Source organism: Quercus lobata, chromosome 10 (genome assembly GCF_001633185.2).
Source record: "Quercus lobata isolate SW786 chromosome 10, ValleyOak3.0 Primary Assembly, whole genome shotgun sequence".
Classification (NCBI taxonomy): domain Eukaryota; kingdom Viridiplantae; phylum Streptophyta; class Magnoliopsida; order Fagales; family Fagaceae; genus Quercus; species Quercus lobata.
The window spans coordinates 7,549,459-7,569,382 of NC_044913.1; the positions used below are offsets into that span (position 1 = coordinate 7,549,459).

Here is a 19,924-nt window from a genome sequence, read left to right on the forward strand (position 1 = left end):
ATTTTGGGTCTCCGAGATCAAACTGTCTAAAACCACCCTTAGCCTATTCGCCAACACCTTAGACAACAACTTGTAAACACTGCCCACCAAACTAATAGGCTGAAAATCCTTGATATTGACAGCATCAGATTTCTTAGGAATAAGAGTGAGGAAAGAAGCATTAAGAGACCTTTCAAACACTGAATACCTATGAAAATACTTGAAAACAGCCATCACATCATCCTCCACCACCTTCCAACATTTATGAAAAAATGCCATGGTGAACCCGTCCGGGCCAGGGGTTTTATCCCCCTCCATCTTTGCCAGCGCCTGAGAGACTTCTTCTTTCGAGAACTCCCTCTCAAGAGACAACCTATCATCCTCCCCAATACTAGCAAAATCCAACCCATCCACAGTTGGACGCCACATGTCCGTTTCTGTATACAATTCCTGATAAAATTGGACCACCTGAGCCCGCACATCAAGTTCATCCTCAAATAATACCCCATCCACCTCAATACTACTAATATGATTAGCTCTTCTATGAGAATTTGCTAATCTATGAAAGAAGCATGTATTGTTATCACCTTCCTTCACATACAGAGCTCGGGACTTTTGTCTCCAGAAAGTCTTTTCCATGGAAGCTAAAACTTCAATCTCACCTTTAACCTGAGTACGGCGAGCTTGATCCTCATTCGAAAGGCCTAGAATATCTTCCTTGCCATCCAAACCCAGTAATTCAGACAACAAACTCTTCTTCTTAAAAGCCAAATCACCAAAAACCTCCTTATTCCACTTTTTTAGATCTTCTTTAAGAGCCTTTAATTTCTGAGCCAAAACAAAGCTAGGTGATCCCGTAAAGCAATACCTAATCCACCACTGTTGAACCAACTCAACAAAGCCCTTCACCTTTAACTACATGTTCTCAAACTTAAAAGCACCGTGCCCCTTCCCCACAACACCAGATTCAGCCAAAATCGGGCAATGATCCGAAATAACCCGAGGAAGCACCCTCTGGGACACATTTCCAAAATGATCCTCCTAATCAGCAGAGACCAATGTCCTATCGATATAGGACATAGACTTCGGTTTGGAATCCCTAAACCAAGTGAAAGAAGCCCCCTCTAATGGTAAATCCACTAGGAAATTATTCTCTATAAAATATGAAAAAGCAAACATGGTTGGGCTGAAAGAGTCACAGCCAAGCCTCTCGCAAGGATATCTAATAACATTAAAATCACCAAATAAAAACCAGGACATGTTCCAACGAGTACGCACCCTTGATAACTTCTCCCATAAAACAGCCTTGAGAGGGTCTGCCTTTGGACCATAAATACCATTACAAACCCATTCAAATCCATCCATAACACCCCTAAAAAGAACACTAACTGAAAACTGACCAACCAACACATCAATTTTCTCGACCACCCGCTTATCCCAAATCAGCAGAACCCCCCCAGATGATTGAACCGCATCCAAGACAGCCCAATCATTGAAAGGACTACCCGATAAGCTTCGCAAGACAGCAAATTTTACCGAAGAAGGCTTAGTTTCCTGGAGACAAACAATATCACACCTCCATTCCTTAAGAAGATTCTTACAAACCTCTCTCTTACGAGGATTATTCAACCCCCTAACATTCCATGAAAGAAGTCTTAAAGTCATTTATAACTACCAAAAGCCCCCAAATTGTTCGACAAAACTCTATAACGAGAAGAGGAACCATCGTAATTTACTGTGGAAACTAGACCTTGAAGTTCTCTAAGACCTTTCTGACCTGGGTTAATAGGTCTACGACCACTTCCCTTGTTAACAATCTTAAGACATTCTTGTTCTAGAAGAAGAAATAAAGCCACACACTGAGCTTCATGCCTTACAATAGGAAAGCCCACCATTTTGCAAAAACTACTCATTATATTGGACACCCATTTAGACTGTGCACCCTCCTCCTCTACCCTGTTCAACACCATATCCTTCGTTGCCTTAGGATCCCACCGAGACAACGGTACACACTCTAAAGGGCCACACTCATGCTCCCCACTGCCAGAAAGACCAGAAAACTCATTACCTGTGTATGGGTCACTACCGTCATACACCTCGGTCTGAGACTCCGAAAAAACATCACCCACTTCCTCCACAGACCAAGGATCCCCCTCTCTACCCAAGTTAGCCAAGATAGAAAAATGATTGGAGTCAACCCACCGAGTACCCAGTGGCAGAAACGACCTTGAGCCCACATAACCATGATCCCAATGGAATCGCGACTCCACCGCTGTATTCGAATCTGCGGAATCACCTTCCCTCCCTAGGTGTGACGGCTTCGGGTTGGAAGTAAACGTCTCCGTAGCTTTATCGGGGATGGGAGAGGGCATTTTGACTCCCGTCGTAACCTCTAGACTTGCCAAGACCACCGATGGCTTCATCAAAAGCCTTGAGCTCTCACCCAACTCATACCCATTCTGATCGCTATGGAGACTCACGCCCAAATCACCAGAATAAGAATCCACTAGCTGGGCCTTATTTATTGGGCTAGGTAAATGAGCTTTGACTTTCATAGCCACATCATTAAAACTTAAACAACCAGGCCCACTAATAATGGGCTTAAAAGACTTTTTTGGGTTCAACCAAGACACCATACGTTTCCCTCCATCAGCTTTATTCACCCTCAAAGCCAGGTTGGCAGTAGTCAACTTAAAAAAGAATTCACGTGTGGGTCTCCCATTCTTGGTAGTTACAGACACACCAGAAACTCCCTTCAGCAAGTTATTACCAGAACCAGCTTTAGAAATCTCAAAGTCTCTGATTTTCTGCTGGTTACCAAATTTGAAAAACATATTCCCTCCAAGTCCACCTCCATCTGTCGGACCACCAGCAGCAGCTTCATCGGAGTTCCCCCCTTTCACCCAAGTAGTGTTTGGACCTGATAGGAATCTCTCCAACTCTTTTGAGAACAAACACCACCCAAACCGGTTTGAACTTGTAGGTACCATAACACAACCACGGCGAGCTTCACCATAATATATAGCTATCTCCACAAAGATTCCAGCCTTATTCAACCGTCCCCGAAATTCAAACAACTTATTGTTTTCTCTATGCCATTTGCATAAAACATCTGTTCCTGGAACCCAATCACGGATATCAGCAAAACATGAGAGAAACCATTCCAATCCTTTATGACTCAACCAAACAGAACTTTTAAAAGCCCGATGGCTTTCGTGTACAGCATAAGAATCTGCCCGCCCGTTATCAAAAGAGAAGGAAAAGGTTTTGGAGGCAATGTGAAAGGAGCCAAAACTGCCCTCTTTGCCCTTAGGAGATTTAAGAGCTGAGAAAGGGAAGGGCAAAAAGTTAGGTAGGGGTGTGGGTGATAAAGTGGTGGTTGGTCTAGGTAGTACAGGTGGGTGTAAGGGCCGGTCTGACATAGGTGGGGTGATCAGAGAAGGAGAAAGAGAAAGAGGTGGACAGAAAGAGTGATATGGAAAAAATACCAAACGGTGATGGGAATGGTGAAGGAAAAAGATCAGGGAGAAGAAGGGGTGGCTGGTTGAAAGGCAATGGTAAAAAGGGGGGCAAAGGAGGGAAGGGTGTTGGCTGAGAGATGGGGTGGGAGGGGGGAGGTGGAAGGGTCATGAGTTCAGGGCAACCAGCTCTTGGAGTACTATCTGAACGCAGTCATTTTCCCTCTTAAAACAAGAATTGATTGGTATATTCAAATTATGGAGAAAAAATTGTTGTTATCTTTAACAACATAAATTTTATGTAAAAAAAAAAAAAAAAAAAAGAAGGTTTTTAACCCCTTTTTGTTTGTTTTGGAATCCATATGTCACTATTACATCTGTAGTTGCTATCAAATACAAGGATGGAATTCTTATGGCTGCTGACATGGGAGGTTAGATACTAAATCAGTTCATAATTAATTGCAATTTCATATATTCATTTTTTTTCTTCTATTTATGACTTGATTGATATCGTTCTTGGACCCCTTTGGCTGCTGAGAAATTTAAGAAAGTGAATAAAAGAAAAGAAAAAGAACAAGAATATAGTTTTGGTTTTGGTTTTGGTTTTGGTTTTATATTCACAAAGGCAAATTTGCTATTAATCTTCTATTTTTGACATGGTTAATGCATATTCTACTAGTGTTTTTCTCTATGATATACTTTAATTTCAAATGCTTGGACACATTCAGTCCATGGCACTTGCAAAATGCGTGAAACATGTCAAATCAAAGAATGAATGCTAGCCAAAGATGGTTACATTTTGCTTAGTGGATGATTTCTCACTTTCCCTCTCTAGGACTTTTTTATTTTTCTTTTATTTTTTTAAAGATTTCCATTAATTGCTTCTCTTGGAAGATAAGTTTTCTGCTAATTTTTAAGCGTCCCTCTTGTATAATCATGGTGTGCTTTGGAGACATGCCCCTTTTGGTCTTTTTTTAATGAAGTTATGTTACTTGAATTTATTAAGTCTTTGATTTTCCTGTTCGACCATGGTTTTTTTTTTTTTTTTTTTACCTTGTGGCTGACCATTCCATATTGGTGGATTTTATTATTATTATTTTGTGCTTTCTTTCCAGTTTTGTAAATACTATCATCTATGGTATGCGTAGTGTGCAACAGATAACTTCAAAGGAGTGGCAATGTAGCACACACTCCAAAGTTTCAGCAATTCATTTGGGAGTCAGGGTTAGGGTGGTTGTACATTGTGTTTGCTGATTTGAGGGCAACTAATTCTTCTGCCTTAGATCCCAGATATAGACATGGCAATTTATTTTCTGTCTGAATCATATGGCAATTTGTTTACTTGTTAGATTAGTGACTAGATGTGTTCTATCACCTATGGTTACCATCATCTACCGTCAACTCTTTTCTTCCTGTTTTGGTTTTTCTATACTGCCTGAGGTGCATCTTTATTTGTGAGATATATTGTATTTCTCCTGACCCGGAATTGCTATTAACTTGTTCCAGAACTTCTGATTTTGGATGTCATGACTTATTAGAAACATTTTAGGATATGCACTTTTTTGTGCTCATCTATAACAATTAGATACTTTTCTATTGGTTTTTCATTATCATGTATGGATTAATTGGCAGGTTCTTATGGATATACCTTGCGATACAAGAGTGTTGAGCGATTGAAGCCAATTGGAAAACATTCTCTTCTTAGTGCAAGTGGAGAAATTAGTGATTTTCAGGAGATTCTACGTTATCTTGATGAGCTAATGTACGCAGGTTGTTTAAGAGGAAAAAAGTACTTGGAAAGTAGCAAAAGTTGGAACATCACAATTTTTGTCCTTCCTTGTTATCTTTTCTGGGTATTTGTGTTTGCTTGTATTGTTTTCTACTTGCTAAGTGATTGTTGGTATCGGGGATTATTTTTGCAGTCTATATGACAACATGTGGGATGACAGGAACTCTTTAGGTCCTAAAGAGGTGCACAGCTATTTAACCCGAGTGATGTATAATAGGCGTAACAAGTTTAATCCACTATGGAATTCACTTATACTTGGTGGAGTGAAAAATGGACAGAAATACCTTGGCATGGTAAACCTCAACTACACCTTTTAATCGTTGCAGAACTGTAAGCAATTTGCATTTAAGGATATTAATCAATCTGTAATTTGTGATTCTTATCCAGGTCAGCATGATAGGCGTAAATTTTGAGGACAACCATGTGGCCACTGGATTTGGGAATCACCTTGCAAGGCCAATTCTTCGTGATGAGTGGCATAATAACCTGAGCTTTGAGGATGGTGTTAAGTTGCTGGAGAAATGCATGCGTGTACTTCTATATTGTGATACTACTGCTGTCAACAAGCTCCAGGTTTGGTTCCTCATTATTGTTCACTTAATGGTTTCTGTTACATACCAAAACTCTTAGTGTATAAGTAATGGGCTATGCAACGATATAGCATGTAACATAATCTTTTTCTAGTTGTTTGACCTGTCAGCGAAGCGAAGATTGTAGTTTCACTGGTTTCCACAACTTCTCTGCATGCTTTGTTGTTTCTTTCTTATTCTTCTTCTTCTCTCTCTTTTTGGTTTATGCTCATCAAATTTTTGATCATTTTGTGTCCATTTTTTGGGGTGAAATTTGTATATATTCCACACGATTTTAAATCATTTAGTTTTATTATCTTTTGAAATTGTAACTTTAAGAGCATTTGCAGCAGTGGAGCTAAAAAACTATAATGCTATTTTAGCTCCACCAATATAGCAAAAAAGGCTTGCAATAGTGGAGCCAAATTCATAAAATTTAGCTGATTTGCTACAGTGCACATCTACCTATAGATGTGCACTGTAGCACTCATCTAAAAAAAAAAATATTTTTTTTAATCCAACACCCGATTAAAATAATAAAACTCACCTTATTTTTTTCATTCTTTTATTCTATATCTCCACTGTGCACTCATCAGATCACTCATCTCTCTCACTCATCAAGCACTCATCACCGTGGCCGTCTCAGCCCAGCCCAGCCCACGCCGTCGCAAGCTCTCATCTCTCTCACTCATCAAGCTCTCCACGCTGTCACCGTCCCAGCCCAGCCCACGCCGTCCGTCGCTGTCCCAGCCCAGCTCACGTCGTCGCAAGCTCTCATCTCTCTCACTCATCAAGCTCTCATCTCACTCATCTCTCTCTTTTCTTTTGTAGTGAATTTTTTCATGGCTTAATTTTTCTGGGTTTAGTGTTATTTTGTGGTGAAAAATGGTGTTGTTGCTATGTTGATTTGGGTAAATGGTGTTATTTTTTTTGCTTTTTTTGTTGGGTATAACATCTAAATGGAGGAATGTATTGGGAATTTTCTGTTTGCAGGAATTTGTTGTGTGGTTTCTATGGTCTCTGTAATTTGTGCAGGGAAGTTTACATGTTTGGGTGGTCACTGTAATTTGTTGTGTTGCACAAAACCACATGAATGTATTGGGTCACTGTAATTTGTTGTGTGGTCTCCGTAATATAAATGTCTCTGTAATATAAATCACAAAGCTCTTGGTGACATTTGAGAAAGTAATTAATTCAAATCATTATAGCTAATTTTATTTTGGGTTTTATAATTTCTTTGGCGAAAAGCAGACAATTTGAACTTTCATACATTATAGGCTTTCCTAAATTCGGTGAATTAGAAATGCTAATAGACAGGACCTACAGTACACAGAAAGTCCAGCTTACACATCTTTTCACCATGGTAAATTAAGCCCATCAATCCTATGTAGGAATAAAATAGTTAGCAAATAATTTATGTCCCTATATCAACCAAATACGAGGATTCTGAAAGCCTTTTTTTTTTTTGGGAGGATTCTGAAAGCCTAATGCTCACAACTGACCCCTAATTTGAAATGCCAGCATTCTAGAACAAAGAAACTGTAAAAGATTACTTGAAGCATTGAGCTAGTATTTTCCACCATTACATACTATTGCAAGCTTGTTGCTCCAATCCTAGTAAAATTTGATGGGAGAAATTGAAATGTAATATAAATGTATAAATGTATACACTAATGCATATCTCTATAAGCATTACATACTATAAGCACTAATGCATATCTCTATAATTTGTCTATAAATGTAAGATAAATGTCTCTGTAATTTGTTGTGTTGATATAAATGTTAGTTTGGAAATTTTCTGTGTGCAGGGAAGTTTATATATATTTTTTCTAATTTTATGGAGTCACATAGGGACACAAAGTTACATAGAGACCTAACATTTATCACGGGTATCATGAACGGGGATATAGAAATTGACTCACAATTTTTGGAAACGTCTCAAAATACTCCTGTGTCAGTTTCTGATTCTCCACCTCCACCTTCACCACAAGTTGAAAATTACTCTTCTACAAAAGGAAAACGGGGCTCTAACTTTACTGTAGAGGAAGATAAACTCTTAGTGGCAGCATGACTCAATACTAGTGCTGATGCCATAAACAGTAATGAACAAACACAAAATACCTGTAGTCAAAAAGTTTGAGAATATTTTATGCAGTACAATACATCCGGTACCACACATACTGTTATCTCCTTGCTAAGTCATTGGGGTACGATTAGTGAAAAGACAAATAAGTTTGCTGGGTGTATGGCTTAAATTAACGCACTTCATCAAAGTAGTATAACCGAAGAAGATAAGGTATAAATTATATTACAATAGTGTTAACATGTCCATTCACCAATAGTTTGGAGATATTAATCATGTTATATTTGTTTCAATTTTTTTTAGATTACCAATGCGAAGGCTTTGTATTTAGAGAAGCACAAGAAACCCTTTCTTCTTGACCATTGTTGGCTCATGTTAAAGGACCAACCAAAGTTTGCCGATCCTAACAGTGCTAGATTGAGATCATCCGTGCCTCCAACTTTAGAGGCAATATCTATTAGTGAAGGGGATTGTGGGTCCGGACTTGGTGACACTTCCAATTTTGAGAGACCTATTGGTAGGAAGGCCAAAAAGGCCATCCCAAAGAACAAAGCCACTGGAAAAGATGTAGGGGAATATTTGAAGAAAAAATTGAAATTGATTGAAGATGTAACTCGGTTGGAAGAGGAAAAAATGTCTTTTGAGAGGGAAAAACTTGAGATTGAAAAGGAAAGTAGGGAAGAAAAACTTAAGATTGAGAAGGAAAGAATGATGATTGAGGAGAAAAAATGTGAGCGGGAAGAAAGGTTAGAGGAAGAGAGAATCATGATGATAGATACAAGTGGCTTAACCAGAACACAAAAAGCTTTTTATGAACAACTCCAAGAGGAAATCATGGCAAAACGAAGATCACGTAATTAATGGGTTTAATTGTACTTTGGATGTAGTTTAGACTTTTATGTATTTTGTAGTGGCTTATGTCACTTGATGAATTATCTTAAACTATATGTATGTATTTGTGTTGTGACTTGAAGTGTAATCTAACAAAGACTTTGAAGTGCAATCTTTTTTATCTTTTGTTAAATTCCATTTGATCTTGTAATAGGCATTGATATAATTCTTTGATCCAATGAAACTATTATTTGATCAACTATAAGTATTACAGCCACTATGAGTGCCTATTATATATTTTGCTATTATATATCTTGCTGTTACAGCCACTATGAGTGTCTTTCATCCAATTATTTCTATTCATTGAACATTCCTAGTATCATATGCTTGGTTTTGAGATGACAGGTTTTAGAATAAATCTATGAACAATGAGCATTCATAGTATTTCCAAGTTTTTTTTTTTTTAGATGTATGTGTTTGTGTTGTGATTTGTGCGTGAATTAGTTATATTTATTTTGTTGTGGTTTATGTCACTTGATTTTAATCTTGCATCTATAGTAATAATTGATTTCCAATTGTCTTGAAGATTGCATCCATGAATCACTATTTGTTTCGCAAGTTCCTTCTTGATGACTCAGATGAAGATGAGATAATCGAAGAATTTGTTGTGGAAGCATCACAACCTAAGCGTCATCGTCGTTCTATCCATCGTAATCATTTGGTAGGCCATGAGAGGCTTTTTCTTGATTATTTTGCTCCCACACCAATATATCCACCCGCTTTATTTCGTAGGAGATTTCGGATGAAGCATTCTCTTTTTCTTCATATTCAATCTCAAGTTGAAGCTCATGACTCTTACTTTGTTCAAAAAAAGAAATAGTGCCAACAAACTTGGTTTATCTTTATTACAAAAGATAACTGCTGCACTTAGAATGCTTGCGTATGAAGTATCGGGTGATTTGATAGATGAATATGTGCAGATTGGAGAAACTACTACATTAGAAAGTTTGAAAAAATTTGTTACTATAGTAATTGATGTTTTCTCTGAAGAATACTTGAGAAAGCCAAACAATGAAGACATTGCTAGACTGTTAGCTCACGGCGAACGTCGAGGTTTTCCAGGTATGTTAGGTTCAATTGATTGCATGCATTGGAAGTGAAAAAATTGTCCATCTGCATGGAAAGGTCAATATTGTGGTCATACACGTGAGCCTACTATTATTTTGGAGGCAGTAGCATCATATGATCTTTGGATATGACATGCATTTTTTGAGTTACCTAGGTCAAATAATGATATTAATGTGTTAGAGCGATCTCATGTATTTAATGAACTTGCTGAAGGACGTGCTCCTACAATACATTACTCAATTAATGGTCATGACTACACTATAGGATATTACCTTGCTGATGGTATATATCCAAAGTGGGCAACATTTGTGAAAACAATCCCAGCTCCACAAGGACAGAAATATAAATTATTTGCAGCAGCCCAAGAGGCGTATAGGAAGGATGTTGAGCGTGCATTTGGAGTGCTTCAAGCACGTTTCGCAATTATCCGTGGACCTGCACGATTTTTTCATCTTGAAACACTAAAAAAAATCATGAAAGCGTGTATAATTCTCCATAATATGATTGTTGAAGATGAGCGGGATGATAATGAAGTGGTAGATTTGGATTATGAACAAAATGATGGAGTGGATAATCCTCTTCTGCAAATGTTACGTGAACAAAGTGATGAATTTTTGTCATACATTGAGAGGCATGGACACATTAGAGACTGAAAAATTCATTTTCAACTCCAATCGAACCTTATTGAACATTTATGGCAATTGCAAGGCGAGTCGTAGGAACTTTCTTTTTTGTATGTTGAGAAGTATGAGTCATAGGAACTTGTGCGAGTGTGTGAGTTTTATTATAATTTGGTTTGAGTTATGTATGTGAGCAAATCTATGGACTACATTGTTCTTGCTATAATATGTATTCTATTTTATATGTTTTCTTATAAAGTTCCTTTATTTCATAGTTCACATTGTTCCAAGGTTGCTTCCGGAAAATTGAGACGATAATAGGCTATCATGATAATTGAGAAATTGTTTTAGTAAAAAAAAAAAAATGTACGAGTATAATTTGGGGTTAAAAAAATCACTTGTTAACACTAGACGATTATTTGCTATCGGCGGCGGCGGCGACGGTGAAAAAAGAGTCGTCAGTGGCAGTGGCGGCGACGGCGGTGGAAAAAGAGTTGTCGGCGACGGTGGCGCGGCGGCGGCGACGGCGACGGCGGTGGCGGTTGAAGTTGGTTGTGATTGTTGTTTATTGTATATGATATATTATTTTATTGTAATGGATATATTATTTTATTGTGATGTTTATATTATTTTATTGTGTTAAAAGCTAAAATAGTTTCACTGCTGCAGCATGTATGTAGGTAAAATAGATAAAGTAACTTTTGGTGGAGTTAAAAAACTAAATTTTTAGCTCCACTGCTGTGGATGCTCTAACTTTGTTATTTTCTTCCTATCATTTTTATTTGTTAATTCATAAAATTGGATATCTTTGTGATTTTTTTTTCTTGAAATTTTAGATGATTTTTAAATCCTGTCTCAAATACCCTCTCTACCAATGAGCTCTAGATCACATGGTACTTCCTTTTGCCATAAGAATGACTGAAGGGAAAGGTCAGAGGTTCAAAACCCAATGGAGTGCTTTTGTAACTTAGAAATAAATAAAAAATATAACCTTTCTCTCCTTTTCTTGTTGTGTTTGTCTGTATACATGTGTGCCTTCATCTGGGATGCACGGATGCGACTCCGGACCCAACGCACCCGCGTCCGACGCGGCTGGATGCGGGAGGGGCGCCGCAGACCGCGTGTCCGTGCCGCGTCGTGCCACGTGGATTTCCCGACTCGCACCGACGCGGCTCAAATCGGCGCCGACTCTCGCCGATTCGGCTCCGACGCACGCCGATTCGCGCCGAACCGGATGGATTTGCGCCGATTTGGGCCGAATCAGATCCTATTAGCAGAATATCGGCGTGTTTCGGCCAGAAAAAGGAAATCGGCCAGTAAGGAAAAAAAAAAAAAACCTTCTGGACTGGACTGGACTGGATCTTTGCTTCTTCGTGTTCTACTGAGTTGTTCTCTGTTTTTTTTTTTTTTTTTTTTAAAGTGTTCTGTAACTTCTGTTTCTCTTTTTTTGGTAAGTACAAAAACTCCTTTGTTTTTTGTGCCTCTCTGACCAAACGTGAGAGCCACATCTTCTTTTTTTTTTTTTTAATGGGAAGCTACACGTGAGAGCCTCCTACTTTTTTTTTTTTTGTTTTACTTATTATTATCTATTTATTTTATTATTATATTTCTATACTATTTATTAATATTATTATTATTATAATATGAGTTTTCTATTATTATTATATAAAAAAGCATGCTTAGTAATATATTAAAAATATTTTTAATAATTTTTTAATCGCCGAGTCCCACCGTACCCGCACCCGCACCCGCACCCACCTTTTTCAAAAATTACCGAGTCCCGCACCCGCACCCGCACCCGCACCCGCACCCGCACCCGAGTCCCGAAACGCACCCGTGCTTCATAGGCCTTCATGCATGTAGGCAATCATGAGAATTCTGCCAACCCCAAAAAAGAGGTGCAGGGGTGGGAGGTGGGGGGTGGGGGGAAGGGAGGTGTTTACTGAATGTTCCGCAGTGACCCCAATATGGTTCAAAACGTCCAAATTGGATTTTCAAATAGATGGTCAATAATGAGGGTAGACATTGGAATCCTCAATTCCTTTAGCCTTTCCAGGATTTGAGATTCTTTATCTTAACCTGCCTTCCTTTTCTGGTCCCGATAGAGCAGTGTAGATGCCAGTAAAGAAATGGAGTATTTAAGGTTTGATTGCACTATGATGCCCTTAGGAATTATACAGGAATTTGCACCCTTCCTTGGAAGAGCATCTGAAGGGCCAAGGTCCATGGAAGGTGGTGTTCTTCGGGTGGACTACACAGCTCTTGGAAAAATCCCAACTGTTGACAACCTTCTAAGAGGTATAAATTGATAGTTGATTGGTTTTGTATGTGCAAGCATAGTGGGGAATTTATTGATCACCTGCTTCTTCATTGCTGTGTGGCATCGGACATTTGATCTTGTGTCCTCGCTCTGTTTGAGCTAAGTCAGGTGATGCCCAAATCTGTAGCTGAGAGCTGCTGCAATTTTGGCAAGGTTAGTTTCAGCGGAATTAGCACTATAGAGCAGCTAAGGTGCGGAATCAGCACTATAGAGCAGCTAAGGTGCAGCAATCTTTGCCCTTATGCATCATGTGGAATCTATGGCTTGAGAGGAACAAGTGGGTCTTTGATGGAGGAGCGTCCTTATGTGCTCAGAGCATATTTTGCACACTTTGTTTGATTGGATGCTTGCCTTAGGCGGTGTCCTTTCCATGTCTTTTGTTGAATTTTTTTACTCCCTTTATTTTTTATCTGTATTCTTTGAAGTTGTACACATCATTTTATGTATCTTCCCACTTCCTTTTCTAATAAAACTTTTACTTATCAAAAAACGAGATGGTCAGTAATAATTTCATTGTCCTATTATCATCCAAGGCTGGTCATTTGAAGTAGGCATTCCTATCTGCTTCATTATTTCATTGTTTGATTGGATGCGTGACTTAGGCAGCGTCCTTTCCAGGCCTTTTGTTGATGTTTGTTTTACTCCCTTTATATGTGATTTGTATTCTTTGAAGAGGGTTTGTACACATTGTTTTATGTGTCATTCCCTTTTCCTTTTCTAATCAAACTTGTAATTATGAAAGATGGTTAATAATAATTAATTGTCTTATTATTATCCAAGGCAGGCGACTTGAAGTAGGTATGTCCCTATTAGCTTTATAATTTCTCATTATTCTACAAAAAAGATTTTCATTGCTAAGACACAAAATAACAATTGTTGAAAAGGAACAATATCATGAGTGCAAGTTTTAAGCGGCTGAGAAGTTAAGAATGGAAAAGAAAAAACAATGAACTTCTAGGAATCACACGTTAGTTTATAAACCTCTTGTAGTAAAAAAGTTGTAATACCCCTAATATATCTTGTTTTATTTGCTGAATGTTTTCAAGTATTTCCATATCTTACCATTCTATTTGAATTTGACATGATTATAAGCTACTGCACAAGCAGGCGCATATATGTACCCAACATAATGTGCTTTGTGGAGGTGGCCAGAATATGAATCAGATCAGTTTGTTTCTTATAATTGCTGTACTTCAATTACCTTTTTTTATTTTTATAATTTAGTTCTAGATGGAAGCCTGGTTTTCTAGTTTTCCATAAATAATCAATTAATATGCCTGAAATTTTGATTTCACAGATAGCAAAAATCACTGAAGAAGGTGTAACCATTTCTCAGCCATACTCACTGAAGACTTTCTGGGGTTAACTCTGCTTTCCAGAATCCAACAGTAGGTGCTGAAGGGTCATGGTAATTGACCATGACCAAGTAGGAGTATAATTGAGATGTGATACATGTTTATGTTTGCTCAAACTATGAACTTGTAAGGGTGTTGATAATTTTTGTTTCAGGCTTGATATGGTGACTGGTTGGGCAGTGACAACAATGGAGTAATCAAATAAATTTGAACTATACATGCCAATCACTGTTTGGTTCCCTCTTTTTTTGGTTGTTATAACGTCCCCTATTAGCTCTTTGCCTTTAGGAGAGTGTTTTTTGCATGTTACCAATATTTAAATGATGGGTGTACTTTTAAGTAAATAGAACCTGTGCAAGGTGTACCATAGATGCAACTTGTTTAAGCCGAATCCGGTTAGAGATCAGATCAAGTCGAACTTGGCCCAATGTTTGAATTAAAACTCTCAGCTCTTAAGTTAACCCTGCCTATCTGTGCTTGGTCTCAAATTGGCATGTCAGGCTGGGGCAACTTAGGTGTTGTGGATCAAGTTCATGTGTTTGTATATGCTTGTATGAATGCAAGGATGTGCCTGTCTGTGTGGCTTAGAGTTTCAGGTTGGGTCCAACTTCTCAGATGACCTCTTTGATGATCATCAGGTAAGGGTAAACTCCTAACATCATACAGGAGTTTGCTTCAAAGAGTAATTAATTGCATCTGTCATCTTTCTGTGAAACACTGAATGGCTCATTGGTAGTCAATTCCAGGCCTAATTTTCTTTCTTTTTTGGGCCTCTATGAGTGATGACTCAAAAAGTATGTTCATCTAGGTTTTATATTCAGCATTGTAATTAAAAGCCATTGGAGGGTGTTGTCTTGCTCACAAAATATGTCCAATCCTCTGAAGTTATAGAAGGGGCCACATTCTAACTTCGTGTAATGTGAGAAGTGGAATTAAGAAGGAACATGTGAACAGTTTTAATTTGAGCAAGCTCATTTTATTTTGTTTTGCTTTTAGGCTAGAGAACACTTCCCCTTCCTCACAACCCTAGCCTCCCACAGGTTGATCTTGGACCTTCCACAAGGGCTTATCATACCTTTATATTCAGGTACCTTGATATTTATTGGGCTGTCTCTTCATCCCATTTGTTCAACCATGCTGGCTCTTCCATATAGAACTTTTAGAGCTCGAGTTATATTCAGTAGTAAGTATTAAGACAGAATTTCTAGGTTAATTTTCATCTTTTTCATTGATAATTCATTAGTTACAACAATAGGCTCGAGAGATTTGAACACTAGGGACGTTTCTATTGAGTTGAGTTACAAGATTTTTGACAAAATCTTTATCATCCTTGAGCATTACTTTCTCGAGATATTGTAAACTATCATGATATGTAAGTGAGATTTAAAATCATTAAGAGGATGATTTTTGACTTGAAGAAATGTGTCATGTAATGGGCCAACAACATAGGCTCATAGCAGAGATGATCACATATATTGGTTCTTTTCATGCTAGATGGTTTAGATGTTAAGCCTTTGATTCGAACTTACAGGCCCATGTAAACTATAACAACAAAGTGACCTTGGTTCTTGATAGGCTTTAAATTAGTACGGCCTTTAATCTAATTTAATTTTTTAGAGGTCTCTTTTCTCAAAATAAAAAAATAAAAAAATACTGCCTCTTATTCAATTAAACAGCATAAGTTAATGTAATTTTTTTGTTCATGGATATCATTTTTCACTTTTAATTGAATTAATAATTGATTCTCAAAAAAAAAAAAAAAAGAAGAAGAAGAAGAAGAAGAAGAAGAAGAAGAAGATTAATACCTAAAATTTCACCGTTAGGAATTTTTCGTTTTCACTTAGTGGGCACACCAATTTTTTTTAGAATCTATTTATTATTTAATCTATATCTTTTATGTTTTTTTTAACCTAATTAAAAAGATCTAAAATGGTGACTATTTTAAAGAAAAAGTAGTTTTTAATCTCTAAAATTCTTGATATTTTGTAAAATGGAGGATACAATGTAATCTAGTAAAATCCACATCTGAAGGAAATTTATTCAATAGTATAACTTGAAGTTAATCCCACTATTATTATTATTATTATTATTAGAGTTACTCTAATTGCAAGATTTTGGGCATGGTGCATGGTTCATTTTTGCTTATTAGGCATATTAAATTTTTATTTATTATTTAATTCACAAGTTTATGTTTTTATTTAACTCAACTAGTTAGCACTCATAGTATTTAATACAAGAAAATAATAATATAAAATCCTCATTTAAAGTAAACTTGAACATGAACCTAACCCTTGTTATTATTATACCTAGAAGTATATACTAGCAGTATTATTAGAGTTATATGATGATTGCAGCATGATAGGCCTTGGCATGAATATGGACAACAGACATGTATGGGTGAGACTATGAAACGAACCTAATATGATATGATGGCGGCTATATTGTACTCCAAATTTGTGTAAAATAAACCTATCCATTGAATATTGTACTCCAAATTTGCATTTATCTTTGTGAATGTAAATCTTTTCCATTGAATAATTGATTTTTGGCTTTATTTGCCATGTTGTAGCTATTAGGAGAAACATGTACACCTTGCAATGAATGTTTTTAACATATTATTCTATGGTGGGTCTTTTTGCGCTTTTGGGCTGGGCTGCCTCTTGCCACGCTGAGACCCAAGTGTTCTGGATAAGAGAGTTAGGATCGGTCCAATTGCAACTCACCTTGGTCCAGCTTGTGCACAAACTATGCCCATTTTTTGTTGAAACTTTGATCACGTGCCCATGACAGGCGTAGCTGTTACAAAAGAGTTATGGTAAGCAGATATAATGGGACAATAATTAAAGCAACACGCTTGCTATCAGACAAAACGAAAGATATTGCAACAGAGTTATGGTAGATAAATATAATAAAAACAATGATAAAAGAGATAAGCTTGCTACAAAGCAAGACAAGCATGGGATCTTTAATTAAAATAATGAAAAGAATGATATAGCAACAAGGAACATATTATAAGTGAAATTGCAAAAGACGAGACAAGTAATGAAATCAAAGAAAGAAAAAAGGTTAGTTTGTCGTGTTTAGTTGTATTATAGAACTAAGACCAAGAAGGGATCCACTCTCTCAATGTGAATAACCTCTCAGGAAGATCCTACTGTAAAAATTATCCACTTTGAGAGAATGGGCTTGGATTGCTTATGCCCAAACGAATCCTTTATCCTTAACAGAAAGTAGGCTTTTAGCGGGAGAGAAGGGATTAGCCTACTGGTGCATGCCTGCCATTCTACACTCTCTCTTTTTCTTCTTGATTCTCTTTTTCTTTTCTTTCTTAATCCTTACTTGTGTAATGTTGTGGTGATGGTGATGTTGTGATTCTCTCCTAGTGGTTGCTACTGTTACGATGATGATATTGTGCACAACGAGAGCCCTTTATATATTGCCTGCCGTGATTGTTTTTTACCATTTTACCCTTTAATTGCTTTTTTCTGGATTTAGGTGTCCTTCTCGACCACTCACTGGTTTGTCACCTAGCCACCACCACTTACCTGTGCTGGCCGTGGCACTCCCCATTACCGGACAAAGAAAACTGTTTTGTTTGCTTGTTCACTATGGCATTCTTATCCTCCATAGTGTGGGTATTCTCTCTTGCTATCCCTCATGGCATGCACCTAGTGGTTCCAACTCATCCTTCCCTCTTTTGAGTGGTATGTCATCTCAGCAAGACATTTCCTCCCAAAAGAGTTTGAGCGGGAACCCTAGAATATGCTTTCCCTTCTCCTCACCGCCAGACCATACCCTCTCTTACCTCTGACCCATGATCTACCACTCCTGTATTGGCTGGGTACAGGTTAGTGGTGCCTAGGCCTTGTGCGTGCTCCACTTTTGTGTATGTCCAAAGCTTGTCTGCTGCTCATGCATTTGCCATGGATTAGAGGTTCGTCTGCGCGTCCTACCACTCATTCTTGACTTCTTATGGTGTGAATTGTTTTATGATCCTCCATTCTCTATGGCTTGCTTCCTCTGAGGGCTGGGCCTTGCTTGAATGTGGGCTTTTCTCCCTTTTAGCCCACTGTTTGCTCTTTCTGTTGGATTGCCAATATTCCTGCCATGCTGTTCTGTTATTCTTGCCGCAGCACCATTTGATCCATGCCTGTTGGGCCTCTTTTAGGCCTACTGTATATTCTTCTCTCAATTGGTTACAATGTCCCAGTTTAGTCATTGGGCTCATACTTATGCTACTTTGGGCTTTCTTGGCCCATTACATTGCTTGTGGGCTCCTTTGACCCATTTCTTTTTTTCCTTGGGCATCCTCGGCCCATTTTCCAATTCTGCATTCCCATGGGATTTTACTAACTCTTCTAGGCTTTCTTGGCCCAATTACCATATCTTTCATCCTTGGGGTTTATGGGCTTTCCATCAACCCCTTACTTTCTTAATTCATTACTTCGAGCCTGCTGTGACCTATTCTTACTCATCTACATCATATAATGCCTATGAGTATACTACTTCTTTCTTTGGGCCCATTTGCTTTCCTCAAGGCCCATTTGTTTAACTTATGGGCCCATGACCCATTATTCCTGCCACTCGGACTTAATGAGTTTTCTCTCCATCCTGCTAACTCTTTCCTGCCCATACTGTTGGGCTTCTTCCTGCTGTTGGGCTTTTCCAAAATGAGCATCAACATATTCATATGGGGATAATTGGTTTTGGCTTTATTTCACATGCGTCACCATTGAGAGAAACGTTTAATAAACATTGGAATATGTTGTTAACATGTACCCCCTTTTTATATTTGACCAATGCCAAAATCCCTTCTCATTGGTTTTTGAAGCCATTGACAAAGATCAGAGCAAGGTGATGAGTTTCATATGCCTCAATTATTGTTCAATTAGATTTACAAAGACTATTTTGTTTTACAAAGCCTTAATAGTGATCCTTAATGTGTTGGTGTGTGTAGTCCTTTGTCTTCCACAAAGTAATTATATGGAAGAATTCTTTGAAATAGTTTCAAGGTGTTTTTAGAAGATTTGAATTGCACTCATGGATCTCATAAGGTGTGGAAACTACTAAATTTACTTATTTTTGCTGAGAAACTATTAGACTAATTATTGGAATATTAATTAAATAATTAAATAAATTATTTTCTAATAGATTAAACTTTTAAAACAATTGGTAATTTATTACCAATCCCTTGAAATTAGGACTTGGGTTTGGTTCAGTGTCCAATTGCATTAGACCCATCAAAATGATAACATATGTCCAACAGTGGACATATGGTATCATCTGGATGGATTCAGTGCAACTGGACACTGGACCAAATTCTTACCCTTAAAATTGAGATACGTAATTTTTTTTTTTTTTTTCAATTTCGTGGCCGGTGGTGTCATTTACTATTGTTTTTGGCCCAGAAAAAGAGTCAAGAATTTTTTTTTTTCTTTTTCTTTAATGTCATGTTACAAAAAATACTCTTCCATTTGTTAAAGGTTCCAATGAGCTGAGCTTGAACCCACTTCATGTTTATTTCACTTAGAGACATAACATGCAATAAAAATATAGTAGTAATTGATTTTGTGTTTGACTAGGCTTCCCAAAATAATCCTAATATCAAGGACAATAATATATCGTTTGAGCACGGCACTGAAGTTTGAGGTGAATTTATTCAAGAAACATGCTATTATACTTTGATACACAAAGAAAACACAGGGTTTACAAACAACAAACTTTAGGAGCTTTGGTTCATTCACTACAGCATAAAAAGATTAATCTTACTGCCTTAAAAGAATTGAGTTGAT

At 37.5% G+C, this 19,924-nt stretch overlaps 1 protein-coding gene across 1 annotated transcript; it reads left to right on the plus strand.

Moving 5' to 3' along the window:
• The first annotated feature begins 3,815 nt into the window (after window positions 1-3,815).
• On the plus strand, window positions 3,816-14,143 carry LOC115965719 (proteasome subunit beta type-4-like). The gene is made up of 5 exons (XM_031085017.1): window positions 3,816-3,868; window positions 5,070-5,199; window positions 5,360-5,519; window positions 5,614-5,799; window positions 14,075-14,143. Exons 1-5 carry the CDS (start codon window positions 3,850-3,852, stop codon window positions 14,141-14,143), a joined length of 564 nt encoding a protein of 187 aa, XP_030940877.1. The 5' UTR covers window positions 3,816-3,849.
• The last annotated feature ends 5,781 nt before the right edge of the window (window positions 14,144-19,924 follow it).